Source organism: Myotis brandtii, unplaced genomic scaffold (genome assembly GCF_000412655.1).
Source record: "Myotis brandtii unplaced genomic scaffold, ASM41265v1 scaffold493, whole genome shotgun sequence".
Taxonomy (NCBI): Eukaryota; Metazoa; Chordata; class Mammalia; order Chiroptera; family Vespertilionidae; genus Myotis; species Myotis brandtii.
In genome coordinates this window covers 935801-955583 of record NW_005368827.1, presented here as the reverse complement: position 1 = coordinate 955583, position 19783 = coordinate 935801, and the positions used below count along the sequence as shown (strand labels likewise).

Here is a 19783-nt window from a genome sequence, read left to right as displayed (position 1 = left end):
GGGCCCAAATCATGCCAGGAAAACATGCCCCAAACCATAACACTGCCCCCACCAGTTTGAAGGGTTGTACTCATGCATGTGGGGTGCATGCTTTCATGCTGTTTCCGTCAAATTCTCACTCTGCCATCTGCATGATGCAACTGGAAACGTGATTCATCGGACCACATGACTTTTTCCCAATGCTTGACTGTCCAATCCTTGTGTTCCTATGCAAATTGGAGACCTTTTATCTTGGTAACTGCAGACAGCAAAGGTGTTCGAATAGGCCTTTGGCTTCCATATCCCATACGATGCAATGTATGGATAATTTGCCTACAAACATCAGATAGTAATAATAATCTGGCCACTCAGTGTTTATTAGTAATATTGTGAGGAAAGGTACTTTCATGTGTCCTTTTGTAAGGTGTGGTACTGAGCCTTAGCATGAGTTAGTTGGATTGTCCAGGGTTATATAGCAAACATACAATATATATGATTGAATAAAAAATTGTTTTACCTGGTGTGTTGTAGGAGCTCAACAAGGCTTAGGTGTACAAGTGATTCAATTATGCAGGTTTACTTTCTATCTTTGTTCTTAATTCTGAAACTCTTTGATCTTGGTTTTTATAACTAAAAGGGCATTCATCAAAAGATCAAAGTTTCTTAGGCAACTTTTGTATCTGGATAATCAATGGGTCTGTGCTGCCTGTCACTATTTAAGCCAATTAAGCAGACAGGGTTGAGTCATATATGAGCACTTATTCCAATATTGCTGACAGTGTGGTGGAGCAGCAGGTCATCCACAAAAATCTGCTCTGCAGCCACCCATACGCCAGCTGCTTAATTAGGGTAGAACAAGAATGACACAGGGGAAGCAGGGATTACAGGAGTGGGGAAGTAGGCAATTCGGGCTGGGGTGAGACTCCATTTTTTGGACAACAAGGTTGCTAATCTTTCCATGGTAATAGGCAGTTCTTGAATGAGAAAGGACAACATTCGAAGGTTGACTCCCAGGTTCTGAGGGCATATAACTCCCAGCCAGGTTAGAATGTCCTTTCTTTAACAAACACAAGGCAGTCATGGTTAACGGAGCATGATTAATATTTCCCATAACTACAGCTAGTCCCCAATATTCTATTTCTGCCCCTAACACTTTCAACATGATTTGAAACTCTTTTTCTTCCTTGATTGTCTTGTTGACTGTCCAGATTTATGATCTAGGAGTTTCTAAAACACACACACACACACACACACACACACACACACACACACACACATTGGCAATAAAGTATATTTAGAACCTATATTAAATGTTTGACTAAAATGTTTATCCATTAAATGTCAAACGCTGCCTTCAACATGGAAGCTCACGATGCATTTAACAGTGGGTTTCTGCTTCAAAAGTCCAAGTTCCCTTATCTGCAGAGTTGGGAAAGAAATTTTCTCTAGTGCTTAATCTACCAAAGCCTAAAGCAAGTAAGGGATGCAAATTTTGGGATTTGGCTCCTGGACAAACTCCTTAGTTCAGCTCACACACAAATGAGGATACCCTACTTATTATTTATTACTAATAAATAATAGAGGCCCAGTGCACATGAAATCGTGTGCAGTTAGGGTCCCTAGGCCTAGCCTGGCCTGGGTTGCATGGCCTTTGCCACCTTGCGATGCTGCATGAAGCTCCCCGCCCCAGGACACTTCGAGAACCCCACAACTGCTCTGCAAGGCTCCCCCTGCCCCTCGACTGTTCTCGAAGCTTGCTGCCACCCCACGGAGCTTGACACTGGACGCTCCACAAAACTCCCCCCTCCCCGCACCTTGCGACTGCTCCGCGAAACTCCCTCGTCCCAAGACTGCTTCTGGGTGACTGCTCGGCTAATCTCATGGCCACCCCGTGAAGCAGCCCTCCACTGCCGCTCAACAGTCCCCAGTCCCACCCCGTCGCTAGCCACCCCCTCATGGTGACCAGCTTGGGAGCCATGGGAGGTGGGGGACCGAGAGGTGCTCCATGCACTTCATGGTGACCAATTGCCTGTTCGGTCATGATGGCACCTAGCTTTTTATATATATTAGGATAGGATATAACTCACAGGCCCGGAGATCTGTATAGTTTGAGGGCAAGGAAGTGTTTGCTGGAGTCTAAAGGGCAGAGCTGCTTTTAGGAAAGAGTCCAGGGCGGAACTCCTAGTATTTGAAACAGAAAGCAAAAGCAGCATTTTGCTTACGTGTTTGTCTGTGACTGGAGATTTACAATCGCTTCGATGGGGTGGAACTAAAATAAGCTCACAAATTCCCCACAAGGTGGAGTCTGAGCAGAAGTGCCTTGAATTTCTCACTCTGAGGTCTGGTCTAGAGGTCTGTAAGGAACTCTTAAGAGCTTTGTTTGGTGTGTGTGTGTTTAAAAAACACCGGGAGCTGTGAACAAACCCCATCAGATTGCCGGTAAGCATTGAGACACTGGTATATACTTTGTACACAAATATATATTCAGTGATTTTTCCAAAGGGATATTTTCTCTGCTAATATCCTTGTCATGATGCTTTAGAAGCTTCTTTTGCCAGGTTCTTCTTCCTTTTCCCCCCTCTAAATTATATTCATATAAGTAGTGGAATTCCCTAATGGCTGTTCCTTTAAAATTCCAGAGATCATTTCTACAGTTTGTAAAATTTTGTGTCAAATGAAAAAATCTTTACCAATGTGGTGAAAAAGAATTCATGTCAATAGTTCACTAAATTTACCTACTAAAAGATTATTACTTATGATTAATTAAAGTTACTCCTGTAGTTACTTAAGTTTAAATGGCAAAATTAGATCAAAATTCATTCAATAAGCTGTAAGTCCTTCGTTTTCTGCTAACTCTGTAGTTGTCTTGTGGTACTTTAGCCATTAAATATTTATTTAGAGAAGTGAAAATGTCTATTTTTAAACAGGCTGCTTCTGTTTCGTTTTATGAAATATTTGCCTAAGAATAGAAAGTTGATACATTTTTTCTACATAGCAAGAAGTTTTTTTAGTTTGCATATTTTTCATTCCTGCTTTTATTTTTAAAAAGGTGGGGTGTTATTTAAGTAGTAAATTGGAGTAAATGCATTAATCTTATTAACGTGAAGATCAGCATGTAAGTAATATAATCTTAGATATGAAATATGCACTTGTGACAGAGTGATGTCATTCATTTCTCAAACAGTGATAGGGCTAAAGACTGTTGCTCTATGAACATATATTAAATAACACTTCCCCCCAGGGGACCTATCTAATACTTTCAACAATAAAGATTAAAAGAAAAAAGAGAACAGCAACAAAAAAACAAACAAATCCTCATAGACAGACAACAGTACAGTCATTACCAGGAGAAAATGGGGATTGGGGGAGGCAGGAGAAGGTAAAAGAGGAATAAATGGTGACAGAAAGAGACATGACTTGGGGTAGTGAGCACACAATACAATATACAGATGATGTATTGTAGAATTGTATACCTTAAACTTATATAATGTCATTAGCCAATGTAACCCCAATATATTCAATTAAACATAAATAAATAACATTTTCTTTCCCTCTTTCCCAATGAAAAGCTACACACTTTATAATTTGCTTAGCAGTTTCTAAACTTTGAACCCACATGTGCAATTTGCTCATTTCAGGCGTGATACCTGAAACGCTGTAAAGATTAACCACAGGGTACTCATATCATCTAGTTAACTGTTTAACTTTAGACCCATGGGTGACTAGAAGATCCTGAGTTCCAAACTGCATAGAAACAATTGTTATGATCATAAATTTTTTAGCTATGAAGTTTTAGCTGTCTAAATAAAATTGTGAAAATAAGATTTACAAAATTGCAGAAGCTAAGTTGAGGGTAAAGTGACAATTTCATCACAAAGTATTAATATTGAAATATATTACAAGAATATATTTTATCTTCTTATAAAGTACTTCACTAATTTTATTTTATTTTAATCATGATTCTCTGAAGAAAGTAATATTTAACTTAGTTTTATATAACATTGCAACACAAAAAGGTTAGGTGACTTGCCTGAGACCATCTGTATATATTTCCACCTTCATCATAAAATTAGTACTAAAAATGTAAAACTTAAGATTGGAGTTCTGTTTAACTTGAATTTATTTCAAAATAACAGCATGTCAATTTATTTGCAAAGGCCAACTTAAACAAAGCATAAAATTATGGTTTACAAAGCACTAATTTTCTTAGCTGGTGGGTTCAATGCAGAATTAAGCAGCAGTTATTATCCTATATATTTAAAAAAAGGGCAATATGTTCCTAATGGTGGAACAACTGTGACTTGCCTGAGACCATCTGTATATATTTCCACCTTCTTCATAAAATTAGTACTAAAAATGTAAAACATAAGATTGGAGTTCTGTTTAACTTGAATTGAATTTATTTCAAAATAACAGCATGTCAATTTATTTGCAAAGGCCAACTTAAACAAAGCATAAAATTATGGTTTACAAAGCACTAATTTTCTTAGCTGGTGGGTTCAATGCAGAATTAAGCAGCAGTTATTATCCTATATATAAAAAAGGGTAATATGTTCCTAATGGTGGAACAACTGGGAATGACAGGTCACTATGATGCACACTGACCACCAGGGACGGATGCTCAATGCAGGAGCTACCCCCTGGTGGTCAATATGCTCCTACAGGGGGACTCTACTCAGCCACAAGCTGGGCTGACAGCTGCAAGTGCAGCAGCGGTGGTGGGAGCTTCTCCCACCTCCTCGGCAGCAATAAGGATGTCTGACTGTGGGGAGTGGGCCTAAGCTGGCAGGTGGACATCCCCCAAGGGCTCCCAGGCTGCCAGAGGGATGCCTGACTGCCAGCTTAGGCCCAATCCCCCAGGGAGCGGGCCTAACCTGGCAGGTGGGCATCCCCTGAGGTGTCCTGAACTGTGAGAAGGTGCAGGCTGGGCTGAGGGACTCCCCGGAGTGCACAAATTTTCATGCACCGGGCCTGTAGTGAGTTAATAAATTGCTTCCTTGTAATAAGGGCACTGTGGTATCACGACACTAAATGCGAAGGGTTGATTACAAAGAATTGATGGAACCTTGGAAGTGTAGCTAAGTTGATTAGAGCATCATCTCTATATGCCAAGGTTGTGGGTTTAATCCTTGGTCATGGCACATGTAACAGTCAATCAGTGAATACATAAATAAGTAGAACAACAAATTGATGTTTCTCTCTCTTCCTCTCTCTCTCTCTCTCTCTCTCTCTCTCGCGCGCTTCTTCTCTCTCTCTCTCTCTAAAATCAATCAATAAAATGATAATTTAAAAAGACTAGATGGATTCATATCCTGTGATGCTTTGTAGACTGAGTACAAGGTTGAAACAAGAAGCAAAGAGAGGTAAAGGGAATGGACTGAAGAAATAGTAAATAATAACAATAGATTAGGGAGCAAGAGGCAGGTAAAAATAAAGTGAAAGATTCAAGTCTTCAGCCAGGAATTTTGCTCTGTATATCCCACCCACATGCCATGATGCAGGCAGCACCAATGACTCAGCTGCTCAGACAAAGTGTGGTCCCACAGAAAAAGCTTTATTATCTTTCTGTTTCTGTTTTTACTCTGTTTATTCCAGAGTTTAGTCCTCAAATGGGGGAAATTATACTGATCCCTCAGGATTATTACAAGGACTGAATAAAAAACAACTATAAAGAGGCTAATGAATGAATATTAATATTTCTTAAATAAGGAAAGTTGAATTTTACTGGGATATAATGGTAACAAAATAAACTGTATATTAATTTAGGAACCTCATTTAGAGTTTAAAGTTAGCCACAATGAACCCTCAAAATGATGATTCCAAAGAAAGTCCAAAATATAAGACAAGCTCTCTTGAAAGTATTTCTGAGTCTCATTGAAGTGTTTCTCTATCCCCATGTAGTTGGAATAGGAGAGGGAGACCCTCTAGTAACATGTAATTTGTCACATCAAATAACTCACCCAGCTATTTTGTGTATTCTTATTAAACTGCCAACTTAGAGGAAAATTCTATCTAAAAGGCACTGCTCATTAATAGGGTGACTATAAAGATAAGATTCAGCCCCTCTCCTCCTCCCCCACCCCCAACGGTAGAATACAGTTCAGTAGGTAGACCAGCAACTAAATCAAGCTGCCCTAAGTAATGGGTTTATAGTAAGACACACTCGATAGTAAGGCAGAAACACAGTTCATGGGGTTTTCAGAACAGCAAGGCAGGCAGCCTCCCAGGCCTTCCACATACTTTGTTGCATGGAAGGATTCAATGAGTCTCCAGACTGACTTGTCCTGTCATGCTCTCAGGAGCAATAGCTGTTCCATCCCCAACTATTTTTTTAACAGATTCTTACTGTTGGAATCATTTTGTGCTTTAACAATCATTGGTTCTGTATGACTCTCAAAAATGAGTCACCCATGACAATACACCTTCTATACTCTACCACTTTATTGCTTCTCTCTCTGATTCTTTTAAATTTTGCTCCTGTTTCTAACTGACTGAAGAACTATATCTCACAGCTCATTCCTGAATGAATTTGATTACATGCTCGGCTAAACACCGTCATGATTGTTTGGCCAGAGCTTTCACAGCCAATCATTCACAGGCCATTGACAAAACCATTGTCTTTAGTGGGTCAAGTGTCCAGGAGAAGTCTAATTAATGATGACCAGGCAATTGATAATGTTAAGTGGCAGAATTATAGTCATCTCTACCCAGAAAGCAGTTTCTTTCATCAGAAAAATATAGATAGAGACCCATTTAGAATCAAGTTGTCAGCACGACAAGCATGTTTGATCTTTCCCATCCACATATATATCTAAATAAATACAGTACCTGACAGAATGTATTGTTTATTACTAGATGTGTGCTCATAAGTTTTATAGGTGTTCAGAGGAGGAAAGACTATTTTAGCTGAGACACCATGGCAGACCTCAAGAAAAAGGCACAGTGGAGCTAGAACATTGAAGGATGATTAGGATCTGAATATGTACAAGGGGAAGCGGAACATTTTGGGGGAAGGGAATGGAATGGCATAAGAAAAATCACAAAGAGAAAATTTCATGAAGAGAGCAAATAATTTGCATGGTCAGATATTGAAAGAACCATCAAGATCAATGGGGAAATCATTGGCTTTTGTTCAAAACCATGAACTGCAGCAACGGAAAGGCATTACTGGTATCAACATGAAAAACTATGCTCAGGTGAAGCTTAGTATCCTTATCTGGGAACATAAAGGATGGCTCATCAGGGAGGACCATTGGCGACTGAGAAAGGAAGAGGTCAAGTAAGCAGAAGAATGTAAGCTTAGAGGACAGGAAGAATGTTTGTTTTACTGGCATTGTATAAACTCAGACATGTTATTCTTTATTGCCTAACACTGTGTGTGTTAGGATAAGAGGAAGGAGAGTGAAGAGTGGAAGAAAGATAATTCAGTTGGTATTCTAGATCCTTATCTATGTTTGTTTAGGTTGGTGCCTAGGAATTTTAGGTCTTAACTACACTCTATGAGTTGAAAAATATCAAACATATGGCTTCTGATCCAATTTTCCCTTGAGCTTAAATATTCAAGAGCCAGCTTGAAAATTTCTTGGATGGTCAGTATTTATCTTAAACTTAACATGTTCTAAATAGAATTCTGATTTCCCTCCTCACAATGTTTCTTCCCTGGGTATTTCTTTAGGAATTTCTCCCAAAGCTTAAAGTTATCTACTTTCCTGTCTTTACCATAGATTTTCTAGATTTTTGTTCCCAAAATATATTATTAAATCCAGATATTTCTCGCTACCTTTCCCCTCACCACATTTAAGCTACTGTTATTATCCCCTGAACTGTTAAAATAGCCTTAATTTACCTCTCAGTTAAACAATAATTCACCAGAGAGCAGAAAAAGTGATTTTTATTTAATGCAAAATGATATCATATCATTTTTCTACTCAAGATATTCCAATGTTTTCCCATTTAACTGAGAAAAATATCTAAACTTTCTGGCCTTCCAAGTTCTTCATGAATAATTTCTGCCAGTGTCTCTCTTACATCATTGTCTCTCCCTCCCCTTAGTTCTCTTAGTCCATTAGTTGAACAGGTCAGGTCCTCAGGGCCTTTGCACTTGCTATTATCTTCCTCCAGGTCCAGCTCTTCTCCATAACGTGATTCAGAAGTGGCTCTATAGCCTTGCCCTAAAGAGGTACACTTGACTATTCCATACCCCAGTGACTCTCTATCCGTTATTCATAGATCTTGAAACTATCTGCTATTATACAATTTAATTATTTTTCATTCTGCCTCCTAAAACGTAAACTCCACAAGAGTTACTACTTATATATTATCTTATAAATTGGTGTTCCACCACTGCATGGTGCAACATGATAGGCGCTCAATAAATATTTATTGAAAAAGAAAATGAATGGAGGAATATGGAAGCAAAGACAGGCAAAAGTGCACATAGGTAAATCAAACTAGCCTGAGGAAAAAACACTTTTTTTCTCAAAGACTATTTTACCCAATTTGAAAAAAAACTAAAACTTTGAGAAATATAGAGAACATAAAATTTGTGTGAAGTTTAAATATGAATTTAAATCTTCATTGTTATTTATCCCCTTTAGAAAGATTAAGTTTTCTTTCCAAAAAGGTGGGGAGTGTTCAGTGATAATTAAAAGGAGTCGAATGTGGTTTCAAGAAACACCACAAAGTCCTGTTTTGTTATATATACTAGTGAAAGAGGTGTTTCCCATTATCAACAGGAAGTAGGCCTATTTGGTCATCATATGCCAAAAAAAAAAAATACTGATATTATTTAAAGTAAAGCACCCTTTTTATCAACATCATTTCATTCACGGTAAAGAATTTATTAAGGTTATACTGTATATATCTCCATAGTTTTAAAACTATCATCAAAGAATCACGAGGTGGGCTAGTGCAGGTGGGATAGGGAGAAGGATAAGCCAGGTGAAGTAAAGCACCCTTTTTATCAACATCATTTCATTCACAGTAAAGAATTTATTAAGGTTATACTGTATATATGTCCATAGTTTTAAAACTATCATCAAAGAATCACTGAGGTGGGCTAGTGCAGGTGGGATAGGGAGAAGGACAACCCAGGTAGGGTGCTGTTCCCTACACTTTCCCAAAAGCATCTTTAACTGTTACCTTCTAGTGTGGCATCTAGAGGAAAAGGTGAAGTTATTTATATATGTTAGACAGTCACTAATTTGGTTCATCTTCCAGAAAATAAAAATAAAAAGAGCGAGCATTTATTGAAAGTACCATTGCTTAATTCAAACCTTACAACATCCCTAAGGGACTATTCTTTTTTGGTTTGATACATGAGAAAAACTCAGGCACAGAATTTAATGCTGTTCAGGTAACAATATTATTTCTGAGGTTGGGAAGATGGGGCTCTTAGTTAAAAACATAAGGTGTTTTACTCACAGGGCTAATTTTCTGCAGAAAATTATGGCGGCTTTATTATTTTTCATTTCTGTTTTCATTTTTAGAGAACAACTTGTAATGGAGCCTTTACCTCTTGAGTTACCAGCTGACACAGTGCAACGCGTGGCATCTGAACTTCGATGTCTCCCTACAGATGAGAGGGTTGCCCTCCGTCTCGATGAGGAAGATAAGCTGAGGCACTTCAGGGAGTATTTTCATATTCCCAAAACGCAGGATCTCCCTCCAAGTGAGAATTCTAGAAAAAGTTTTATTTTCCTTAATCAATTTATTAATCTATTTTTGTTACTGCAAGTGTTTACCATAACTCTTTGAAAATCATTCTTCCATTATATAATAGAGCCATTGCAATTGTCTGAAAAACAGCAGGTTCCCCGTGCTACTAAATCAACTTGTCAGCCTACCCTAGTCTCAGATGCCTTATGTTTCCTCTCCTTTTCTGAACAAAATACTTACAGGGTGCTTTTACTGTCATCTACTTCTCTGAACAATAGATTGACTGAATGAAAATTATAGGCAGATGCATTTACTTGTTCTCAAAGCACTTTGAGCTTAAAACAATTCCTTTCCAGTATATTATTACAATATCTTTGATTTTATAACACCTAGTTTATAGCATGATACTTGCCTTAGGGAAAATGTCTTTTTGGGATTTGGTATATTAGGAGGGATTTTATGTGAATAAGAGCAAACAAAACAAAACAAAACAAAAACAATCAATGATCAAGAAATGAAAAATTAAAAAGAATGGAGTAAACTGACTCTGTCCTTGGTTAGGGAGATGTTCTGTTAAAAAAAAAAAAAGCACACAACAAAACACAGCCCACCCAGTGTGGCTCAGTGCTTCGGTGTTGACCTATGAATCAGGAGGTCACAGTTAGATTCCCATGCATATGCCTGAGTTGCAGGCTCAGTTCCCAGTAGGAGGCCTGCAGAGACAGTTGATCAATGATTCTCTCTCATCATTGATGTTTCTATCTCTCCCTCCTCTCCTTTCCTCTCTGAAATATATATAGCAACTAAGTAGCACAGGTATTAAAATATAAAGCAATTTTTCATATTTGGCTTTGCTCCATTTTACTTCGATGAAAATGGCTACTAGGTTGAATGGAATTAATCCACCAAAATTGGTTTCACATACTTTACAATAGAGTCTAATTTCCTTTCTTCTTGAGATTAAGTGAGGCAGGTACAATTTTGGATATTCATAACCCAAGAGAATCAGCTAATATGATTTTAGGGTGATATTGAGTCACATAGCTGTCTTAACTGACTTCTTTGTTATTAGGTAACACATGGTGGCACCCTGTAGAATTACAGGATGATGAAATAAGAGAAAACCTTATATCTAATTTAAAGTTGCTGAATATCAATTGAGAAACACATGGATACAAAGGACAGCTACATGAGACTGGATAAAACGGGGCTGCAATTGAAGTGTTCTGAGATCACAGCATAAAAATCTTCCAGGTCTTTCTAGAATCTAGAACAGCAGTTCTCAACCTGTGGGTCGCGACCCCTTTGGCGGTCGAACGACCCTTTCACAGGGGTCGCCTAAGACCATCCTGCATATCAGATATTTACATTATGATTCATAACAGTAGCAACATTACAGTTATGAAGTAGCAAGGAAAATAATTTTATGGTTGGGTCACAACATGAGGAACTGTATTTAAAGGGCCAGAAGGTTGAGAACCACTGTACTAGAATGAAAGGGCATTTTTATCTGAATCTTAAGGGATGAAAAGAACTGTTTTTGTGTGAAAATGAGGATGTTAAATCTAAGACTATTCTTTCAGCGATGGGAAGGAAGGGGCGCTGTGACAGAAGGGGCACCGTGATATGCAGCACACAATGTGGAAACTCTCACAAATAACCATGACTCAATTGAGACAAGTGAGCTCTGGTGACCTTGCCCCAGTGTGCTCTCCATGGGCTGCCTGAGAGATTGGATGAGGTGCTGCTTGAGGGATGAGAGCAGGATGCTGGAGTGCCACAGAGCTGCAGGTCTTCTTCTCTGCGTGCAGCAAGAACGATGTAGCTCAGCAATCAGTGCTCTAGAATTTACTGAAAATTGTCATTTCCTCACAATTAAATACAATTTATTTTACTCATTTTCATGAGTGACAAGAAAAGCAGACACAACAAAATAAGCAAACAGAAATAGTAACAAAACCTTTCCAGTAAGGGTGGGTGGTGGTATTACAGAGAGAAGGAAGAACATGGCAGGAGCACTGAGGAGAGAAAGTGGTCCATTGTGCCTTCAGGTTGGGCTGAGTTGTCTGGGGGAATGATGTTAAATAACGGCCACATCTAGTCACACACTTACGAGCCATGACTATTTCCTGGACACTAGAGGCGATGCAGTAGGGGGTGGGTGTCTTTGACTTTCTTTTCTTAAGAGGCCTTTATTCTATACAATAGCATTAAGGATTTGAGGTAAGACCCAACCCTGAATTTCCAGGGGAAAAAAGCGGTTGAAATAAAGGGGTACACAGAAAGTTAAAATGATATTTCGGATTTTTTTTTTTTGCTTTTTCTGTTACTGAACATAACACTTATTAACTAACACAATTGTCATCCTCATGTTGAGTCACTTTCATTCAACAAATATTAATTACCTTTTCATATTCTTCCACGTGCTTTGAAACGTGCTTCCTAATTCATCTCTCCCACTCCCAGCTCAATAGATTTGCAGCACAAACAACTAACAAGTCATAATGTTTGCCTTGGGAGCCACTGTGATCTGAGATTGCTGTGATTTCCTGGCTCTAACTCTATAGTTGGGTGAATTTTGAGAAGCAAGTAGTCTTTCAGAGCCATAGTTCCTCCATGAGGAAAAGACAAATGTTGCTCAAAAATGTTTAAGGTCTTACAGAAAAGGAACATTATATTATGTAAAGTGAGCCTAAAATAGGGCCAAAATGTTATTTTGACCTTTGATTGCAGACCTTTAACTCTAATGGGAATTGTTAATATCAGATCAACACAGGACTCTTTTACTAAGCTTTGAAATAAATTAATCAGAACCCAGGTAGAGATAGCATTGTGCATATAAATATTTAATTGTACTGAAGAATTGACCCTGACCTAGCTGGTTTGGCTCTGTGGTTGGAGCGTTGGCCTGCGGACTAAAGGGTCCAGAGTTCAATTCTGGTCAAGGGTAGGTACCTTGGTTGCACACTTGATCCCGGACCCGTCGAGGGGTGTGCGGGAGGTAACCAATCAATGTGTCTCTTTCATATCGATGTTTCTCTCTCTCAGTCTCTCCCCCTCCCTTCCATTCTGTCTTAAAAAAAAAATCAATGGAAAAATATCCACAGGTAAAGATTAATAAAAACAAAAAAGAATCGACTCTAGTATCCTGATGATAGGTATAACTTTAGTTTTAATCAGATATCCAATAGCAAATAACTAAGAATATTACAATCTTGGATAAGTTATTGCTTATTCTTTTAAAATAAAAAAAGAAAGAAGTTGAATTGATTCAATAAAGGATTTAGTCTCTCCGCGCCTGGTCCCTGCAGCTCCCCTGGCACCAAGCTAGGGGAGGTGGAACCTCAGAGGGAGGCACCTGGGTCAGTACTGACCATACGACAAGGTTCCCCATGGATGAGTCTAGTGCAGGTACTACACAGACAAGTACTTGAAACAAGGTGCTTCTAAAAGAAAAGCAGAATTAGAAGAGACTATGAGAAAGAAGTCTGAGTTTAAGAGAAAAGCTCTACATATTGTAGAAGAGAATATTACAGAATTCTTAAAGGAGTGTGGGAGGTTTATCACACTGGCTCATTACAGCAATATCGTGGATGAATGTTTTATTATCAAGCTCTGTGGTTAGCCCTTATTGTCACAAGAAGCTAGGAATTGTACCAAAACAGAGAGATAACATGTCTACCAAAACCAATAAGGTCTATGAAAGTATTTGTGCAACAATCTTTGTTATAAAGCATCTAAATTTTGTGAAGCACAAATTCCTAAAACTGCAGTGTGGGTTCGAGAAGAACAAAGGCACCCTGAGTTTCATCTGCTAAAAGAAGTACAAAGTGGTCGTTCTGGACAAGAAGTACAGTTATGCAATAAGGCCATTAAAACACCAGATCTTGGCAATCCTGGCCATTTTGTGAAGCAGTATGAGCCTAGTTGTTCTAGAACTCCAAGTGATACTGTTAGTGATAATGAGAAAGATTTTGTTTCCTCCATTCTACCAGGAAACAGACCAAATGCAATGGGTAGAAGGCCACAACTGATCTCTCTCATACACATACACACACACACACACACACACACACACACACACACACACACACACAGCATTATGAAAAAGAAAGCTGGTCAAAAAACTAACTTCAAGCAAGAAAACAAAGAGCAAACATTATTAGATGTTATTGAGCAGTTAGGCAATTGCAGATTAGATAGGAGAAAGCTGTTGCTTGCGACCTTCTTTTACAGAAAGTAAATATTCAGATGCCTTCAAATAGTCCTTTACCAGAAAAATTAGAGGCTTCAGAAATTTCTGAAAAAAACACACAATAGTTCAGAAATAACTCTTGGTGGGCATAAGTAAGAAAAGTGCTGAGCATTTTAAGAGAAAATTTGCCAAATCAAACCAAGTTTGGTTAGCTTTTAGTTCAGTGCCTGGAGTTGCAAGGGTAAACTTCAAGTTCTGAAGGAGACTTTGATTGAGTAGAAGACAGAAGAAACTTTGAGGTTGTTGTATGGCCAGAATTATGTGTCTGTCTGAAACCCTCTTCAGCCCCTCTGGTTAAAGAAGAAGAACCTGATGATGACACAGTCTCTGACTCAGACAGTCATTCCCCTGCCTTGTGGGACTCTCAGGACAGCTTGGATGAATTTTAGGGTCTCAGATAACAGCCATTAAACTACTGCCAAGTTATGAGAACTTGAAAAAAGTAACTGAAACATTAAACCTAAGGATCAGCTCTAGCCGGTTTGGCTCAATGGATAGAGCATCAGCCTGCACGCGAAACAAAGGTTCCTGGGTTTGATTATAATCAAGGGCCTGTACCTCGGTTGCAGGCTCCTCCCCGACCTGGCCCTGGTCAGGGCTCTTGCAGGAGGCAACCAGTCGATGTGTTTCTCTCACATCAATGTTTCTCACTTCTGTCCCTCTCTCTTCCACTGTCCCTAAAAATCAATGGAAAAATATCCTCAGGTGAGGATTAACACACACACACACACACACACACACACACACACACACAAATCAAAGAAACACCTAAGGATCAAAGAGTTTTATAGAGGGTGATGTTTTGTTGTTTTATTTTTATTTATCAAATATACTTTTATTGACAGAGAGGAAGAAGAGAGAGAGAGAGAAAGAGAGAGAGAGAGAGAGAGAGAGAGAGAGAGAGAGAGAGAGAGACATCAGGGATGAGAGAGAATCATTGATCAGCTGCCTCTTGCATGCCCCACAATGGGGATCACAAGCCCACAACCTGGACATGTGCCCTGACCAGGAATTGAACCATGACCTCCTGGTTCATAGGTTGATGCTCAACCACTGAGCCATGCCAGTTGGGCTGGGGATGATGTTTTAGTAGAAGAAACTACCAAATCACAAGACTCAGCAGAGCGTGATCCCACCTTTCCACAATAGATTCAAGTTCTCAGAAACAGATTAGAAAACACATTGTACTTGCAGAAACTGAGTAAAGATTGCCTGGACGTTTGGGGCCTCTTCAGATTGCATTAGGAGATATTTGCACACAACTTAAAAATCTTGTCCAAACTTTCAGATTAACACATATAAATATTATATTCAAACCTGTAGAATGGACCTTAATTGCCTTGGTGTTGCTGTCATTACTGACCCCAACTCTTGGCATTCAGACGCATTCTCAGGAAAATATGGTGTTTACATACTTTATAGCCATCCTACTTGAAGAATTATATTTAAAAATGGAGATCTTGAAATTTTAACCATTATATTTAGAACCAGCTATTAACCAAAGTGGTATAATACACAAAGAATAAATAGAAAATGAACTTCTATATACCATTTCCAGAATTCTAGCCACAATAACAGTCTGATGGTGACTTTACCATCTTTTTTTCTCCCCCTCCTTTCAATTAAACATGTTTAAAAAAAGTCTTAGCTTGCAGACTATACAGAAACTAATCGTGGGCTAGAATTGGCACACAAACCATAACTTGTCAACCCCTGGTCTAGCACGCTATAAGTAGATTGTGGGATCATACTACAAATGCATTTTTAACAGTAGAAGGAGCTGTCAATCTGTTTTCCAGATTAGCTGAAACATTTTTCATTGCTGTCAGCAATGTGTGAGTGCCTATTGTTCCCCATTATTACTAGCAGTTGGTATTGTCATATTTTTGTTCTTTATTTTATTTTATTTTTTTTGTTCTTTTTTTTAAACTTATTCTAATGTGTATAGTAATATTTTATTTGGGATATTATATGCATTTCCCTAATAGCTAATGAAATTTAGCATTAATAGTTGTATGAGATTGTGAACTACCCACATATTTTCTTTTTTTTAAAAAATATAATCTCTCTCTCTGTTTTTAAACCTCTGATCCAGAGATTGGATAACCGCTATTCTTATGTCTACAAGGTCATTGATTCTTTTCTCTGCCATTTCCATTCTGCTCTTGAGTCCTTCTTGGAATTACTAAAAAATTTATATATTGTATGTTTTTAAGTTATAAAGTTTCAATTTGTTTCCTTTTAAAATATTTTATTTCTCTGCTGAAACTTTCTATTTTTCATTCACTTAAATAGTAACTTTCCTCATACATTAGGATTATAATAGCTACCTTAAAATCTTTGTCTGATAATTCCAATAGTTGTGTTATTTTGGGGTTGGTGTTTATTGATTCTTTTCCTGTCAAAGATGTTGAGATTGTTCTAGTTCTTATGTTGAATAATTTTGAATTTTATCTATATATTTTGAATATTCTCTTATGAGACTTTGTGTCTTATTACATCCTATGGTGAATGTTGATATTTTTCATTTCCTTTGGTTTATGTTAGCACCCAGTCTACCCAGATAAGTTTAGTCTGCAAGGATCTGCCCTGCACATAGACCACTTAGTCACCAACTTGAAATCTGGGAACAGTTCTCAAGGTTTTTTTACATTGTTTAGGGTTAGATACATTCAAGCATAGTTCAGGGTGAGCTCAGGAGTTTATGTACAACTTTATATGATCATTTTCTTAAGCTCCCTCTTTGCAATAGGCCTAAAACTTTCCTGTTCCCAGAGGCCCACTTTCATTTTCCTCTGGTCAGAAAACTAAAATATAGTGTACACATGTTGTTATTCACTCTTTGTGACTATACTTGCTTCTGGTAAGGCAAGAGGGCAGAGAACAAAAGCAACCAGAATTTTCCTACGTTCTTAGAACTATCCTTCCTCTGGTTAGAGAGAAATGCTTTCCTTCTCAGTGGTTTGAGTGTATGTGCAGCTGCTACTGTTACAACTGCCACCACTGTCACAGGATTGACTGGTGATTACCATGGATGATCACAGAAAAAACTGATAAGAAAAAGAAAAACAAACTAGAGTAATTTACTCACCCTCTCTTTATCTGGCCCTTAGTAATTTTCTAAGGGCCAGATGTGGGAATAGTGGGCTTCTCTTGGAGCACTTACAGTCCATACACTATAGAATTTGGGGTTTCAGGCTGTCTTTGAAACCAAGACAGGAGCAATTTCTCAGAGGTGGAAACAAAATAAAAAATTCAATGTCAGATTCTGGTGGCACTTCAGATTTTGGTTTTCCCCTTTGATAAACCTACCGACATTTGTATTTCAGACTTCGCAGATTCTAAAATGCTGCTCAATGAATTTTAGTTACATTTATTGTGTCAGAGTGGCGTGTGCTCCTCCAGGTCAAGTTGTGCCTTGGACTTCTCTGAAATATAAAAGACAAAAAGTAGGTTTTCGTAGTTAAAGAGAAAAAAACTATTAAATTGAAATTATACTAAAAAAGAAAAAAACACTTATTTGAAAATATTTTTTTCAAAAAGAAGAATATGTTTGTAAGCTAGTTTTTCATTCTAATAACCAAACCCAGAATTGGTCCTTAGGAATTGTGAGATGCAGTGCTGTATGCGTCATTTAATAAAAGTGATAAGTTCTGGGACCAGTAGTTTGCTTCTGGACATTATTTGTCTACCGATAAAATTTGGATCTACTTTTTCAGAGGAATATGGTCTCAGAGATTTATAGACATAAACATCAACCCTAGTTAATTAGTATTCCAAATCACCAAATTCAATTCAGTATTGACAACAACAACCAAGACCCAAACACATTAGTATCACAAGCACTTAGATTGTAACAGTTTTACAATTAGCTCTTATCCAACAAATTCATATTAGGTGCTTATAATCTTCTTGATATTACCAAGGCTCCAAATAATCAAAATACAAATGAAACAAACACAGCTTGAATCTTTATGCTTCCCATTACTAATTGCAATACAATCAGCAACAATTTCATGTTCACCAATCTGTAAAATCATTGCATATCTTTAACAAGGGTCTTTTCATTTCTTTTCATGTTTCTTCTTTTTTTCTTGTTAAATTTGAGAGTGAAATCCTTAGATTTCTCAAATGAGCAGTCATAATATGTTGGAATTTTAGCCTAGGATTTCTAATCAAAGAACACTCTAATAAAACACCTAAATCTACTTGTCAATGACCTTTAAATGAATGGGCTTTCATTTTTTTCATATTTATATGGAGGAAAAGATCTCTTAAATATAAATTCCCTTACATTTTTTAAAAAAATACATGTTTTTATTGATTTCAGAAAGGAAGGAACAGGGAGAGAGAAATAGGAACATCAATGATGAGAGAGAATCATTGATTGGCTGCCTCTTGCATGCCCCCTACTGTGATCGAGCCCGCAACCCAGGCATGTGCCCTTGACCGGAATCGAACCTGGGACTCTTCAGTCCGCAGATCAAAGCTATCCACTGAGCCAAACCGACTAGGGTTCCTCTATATTTTTAAGCAAAAAATATGAAAATCTAGCAGTCACAGCAACCAATCCCAGAATAATGCTTACCAAGGTAACTTTTGAGAAATCAACTCTTTCTTACATCATAGATCTAGGCTTTGAATCAGTTTTGCTTCTTTATATCAAGTTGTATCCTAGACTTTTGAAGTGTGTAATAAGCAGAAAGTGAAATTCCTAAATTTAAAAAAAAATCAATTTAAACTAATTTTTTAAAAAAGAAACATTTACTTAAAAAAATAGATTAAAATATGTTAACAAACTAGTCTTTTAGTCTAATAAGAAATCTCTAATAATATTACAACAATAAACATTAATCATATGGAATGAATTACATTTCTGCAATTCTGATAGGAAATATTTATATTTATTTCACACTGACACTCCCATTTAATGTTGGTTTATATGTATACACTTACCCCCCATGACATACATATTAAAGACACACACCGGCATCTGATAAATAAAATCATTAACATTTGAGATACTTTTAATAACAAATTAATTTTTAAAAATATTTGCATAGACAAGTCAGCTTAAATATCTTTAGAACTCACCTTTACTTTTTGTCAAACCATTGGCTTACTTCTATATTTTCTCTTTAATTTGTAAAAACAAACAAAAAAACTTTTTAGTTACTTTATAGTTCCTGTTTTAATCTTGCATAAATGAAACTGGTTCCTGGGTTAGACTTGGAACATATAAATAAACTAAAAGAATAAGCAAATGAAGTTTAGAGTGATGGACATTTTTAATGCAGGTAAAATGTTACTCAGAAGCAATCAAATTAATTTCCAGGATCTTGAACTTCTATAGCAATCACATTGTAACCTTTGTCAGGAGATGAGGCCTCCAGTCAAATGACTATTGACTTAATTCTGCCCATTTATGGAAAGCTAACACTCTTGAGTTCTTAGACCTTTTGAGGTCAAATAAACCTTTAAGGAGTGTGTTATGGGTAGAACTGAAGTTCCCTAAAAATTTTATGTGTTAAAGTCCTAGCCCCTAGAACCACAGAATGTGACCTCATAGGAGATGGAGTCTTTATAGATATATCAGGTTAAAATGAGGCTATGAGGGTGGCTCTAATCCAGTATGACTTATAAAAGGCGTAAAATTTTGAGACAAACAGGGAAAATGCAGGGAGAACATCTGTGAACATGAAGACAGCCATTTAGAACTCAAGTAGAGCAGCCTAGCACAGATCCTTCCCTCACAGCCTTCAGAAAAAACAAATCTGCCCTAACCGGTTTGGCTCAGTGGATAGAGCATCAGCCTGCGGACTCAAGGGTCCCAGGTTCGATTCCTGTCAAGGGCATGTACCTTGGTTGCGGGCACATCCCCAGTGGGGAGTG

The 19783-nt window shown here is 37.6% G+C and overlaps 1 protein-coding gene and 1 pseudogene across 1 annotated transcript in view; both read left to right on the top strand.

The window, feature by feature from the left end:
* Positions 1–2257: 2257 nt before the first annotated feature.
* KYNU (kynureninase) overlaps positions 2258–19783 on the top strand; it is a 104794-nt gene continuing 87268 nt past the window's right edge. Inside the window, exons 1-2 of the mRNA XM_005876639.2 lie at positions 2258–2418; positions 9468–9649. Coding sequence (XP_005876701.1) covers positions 9481–9649 — 169 coding nt within the window. The 5' untranslated portion in view covers positions 2258–2418; positions 9468–9480. The remainder of the gene's footprint in view (positions 2419–9467; positions 9650–19783) is intronic.
* Positions 13029–15389, top strand: LOC102258643 (annotated as a pseudogene).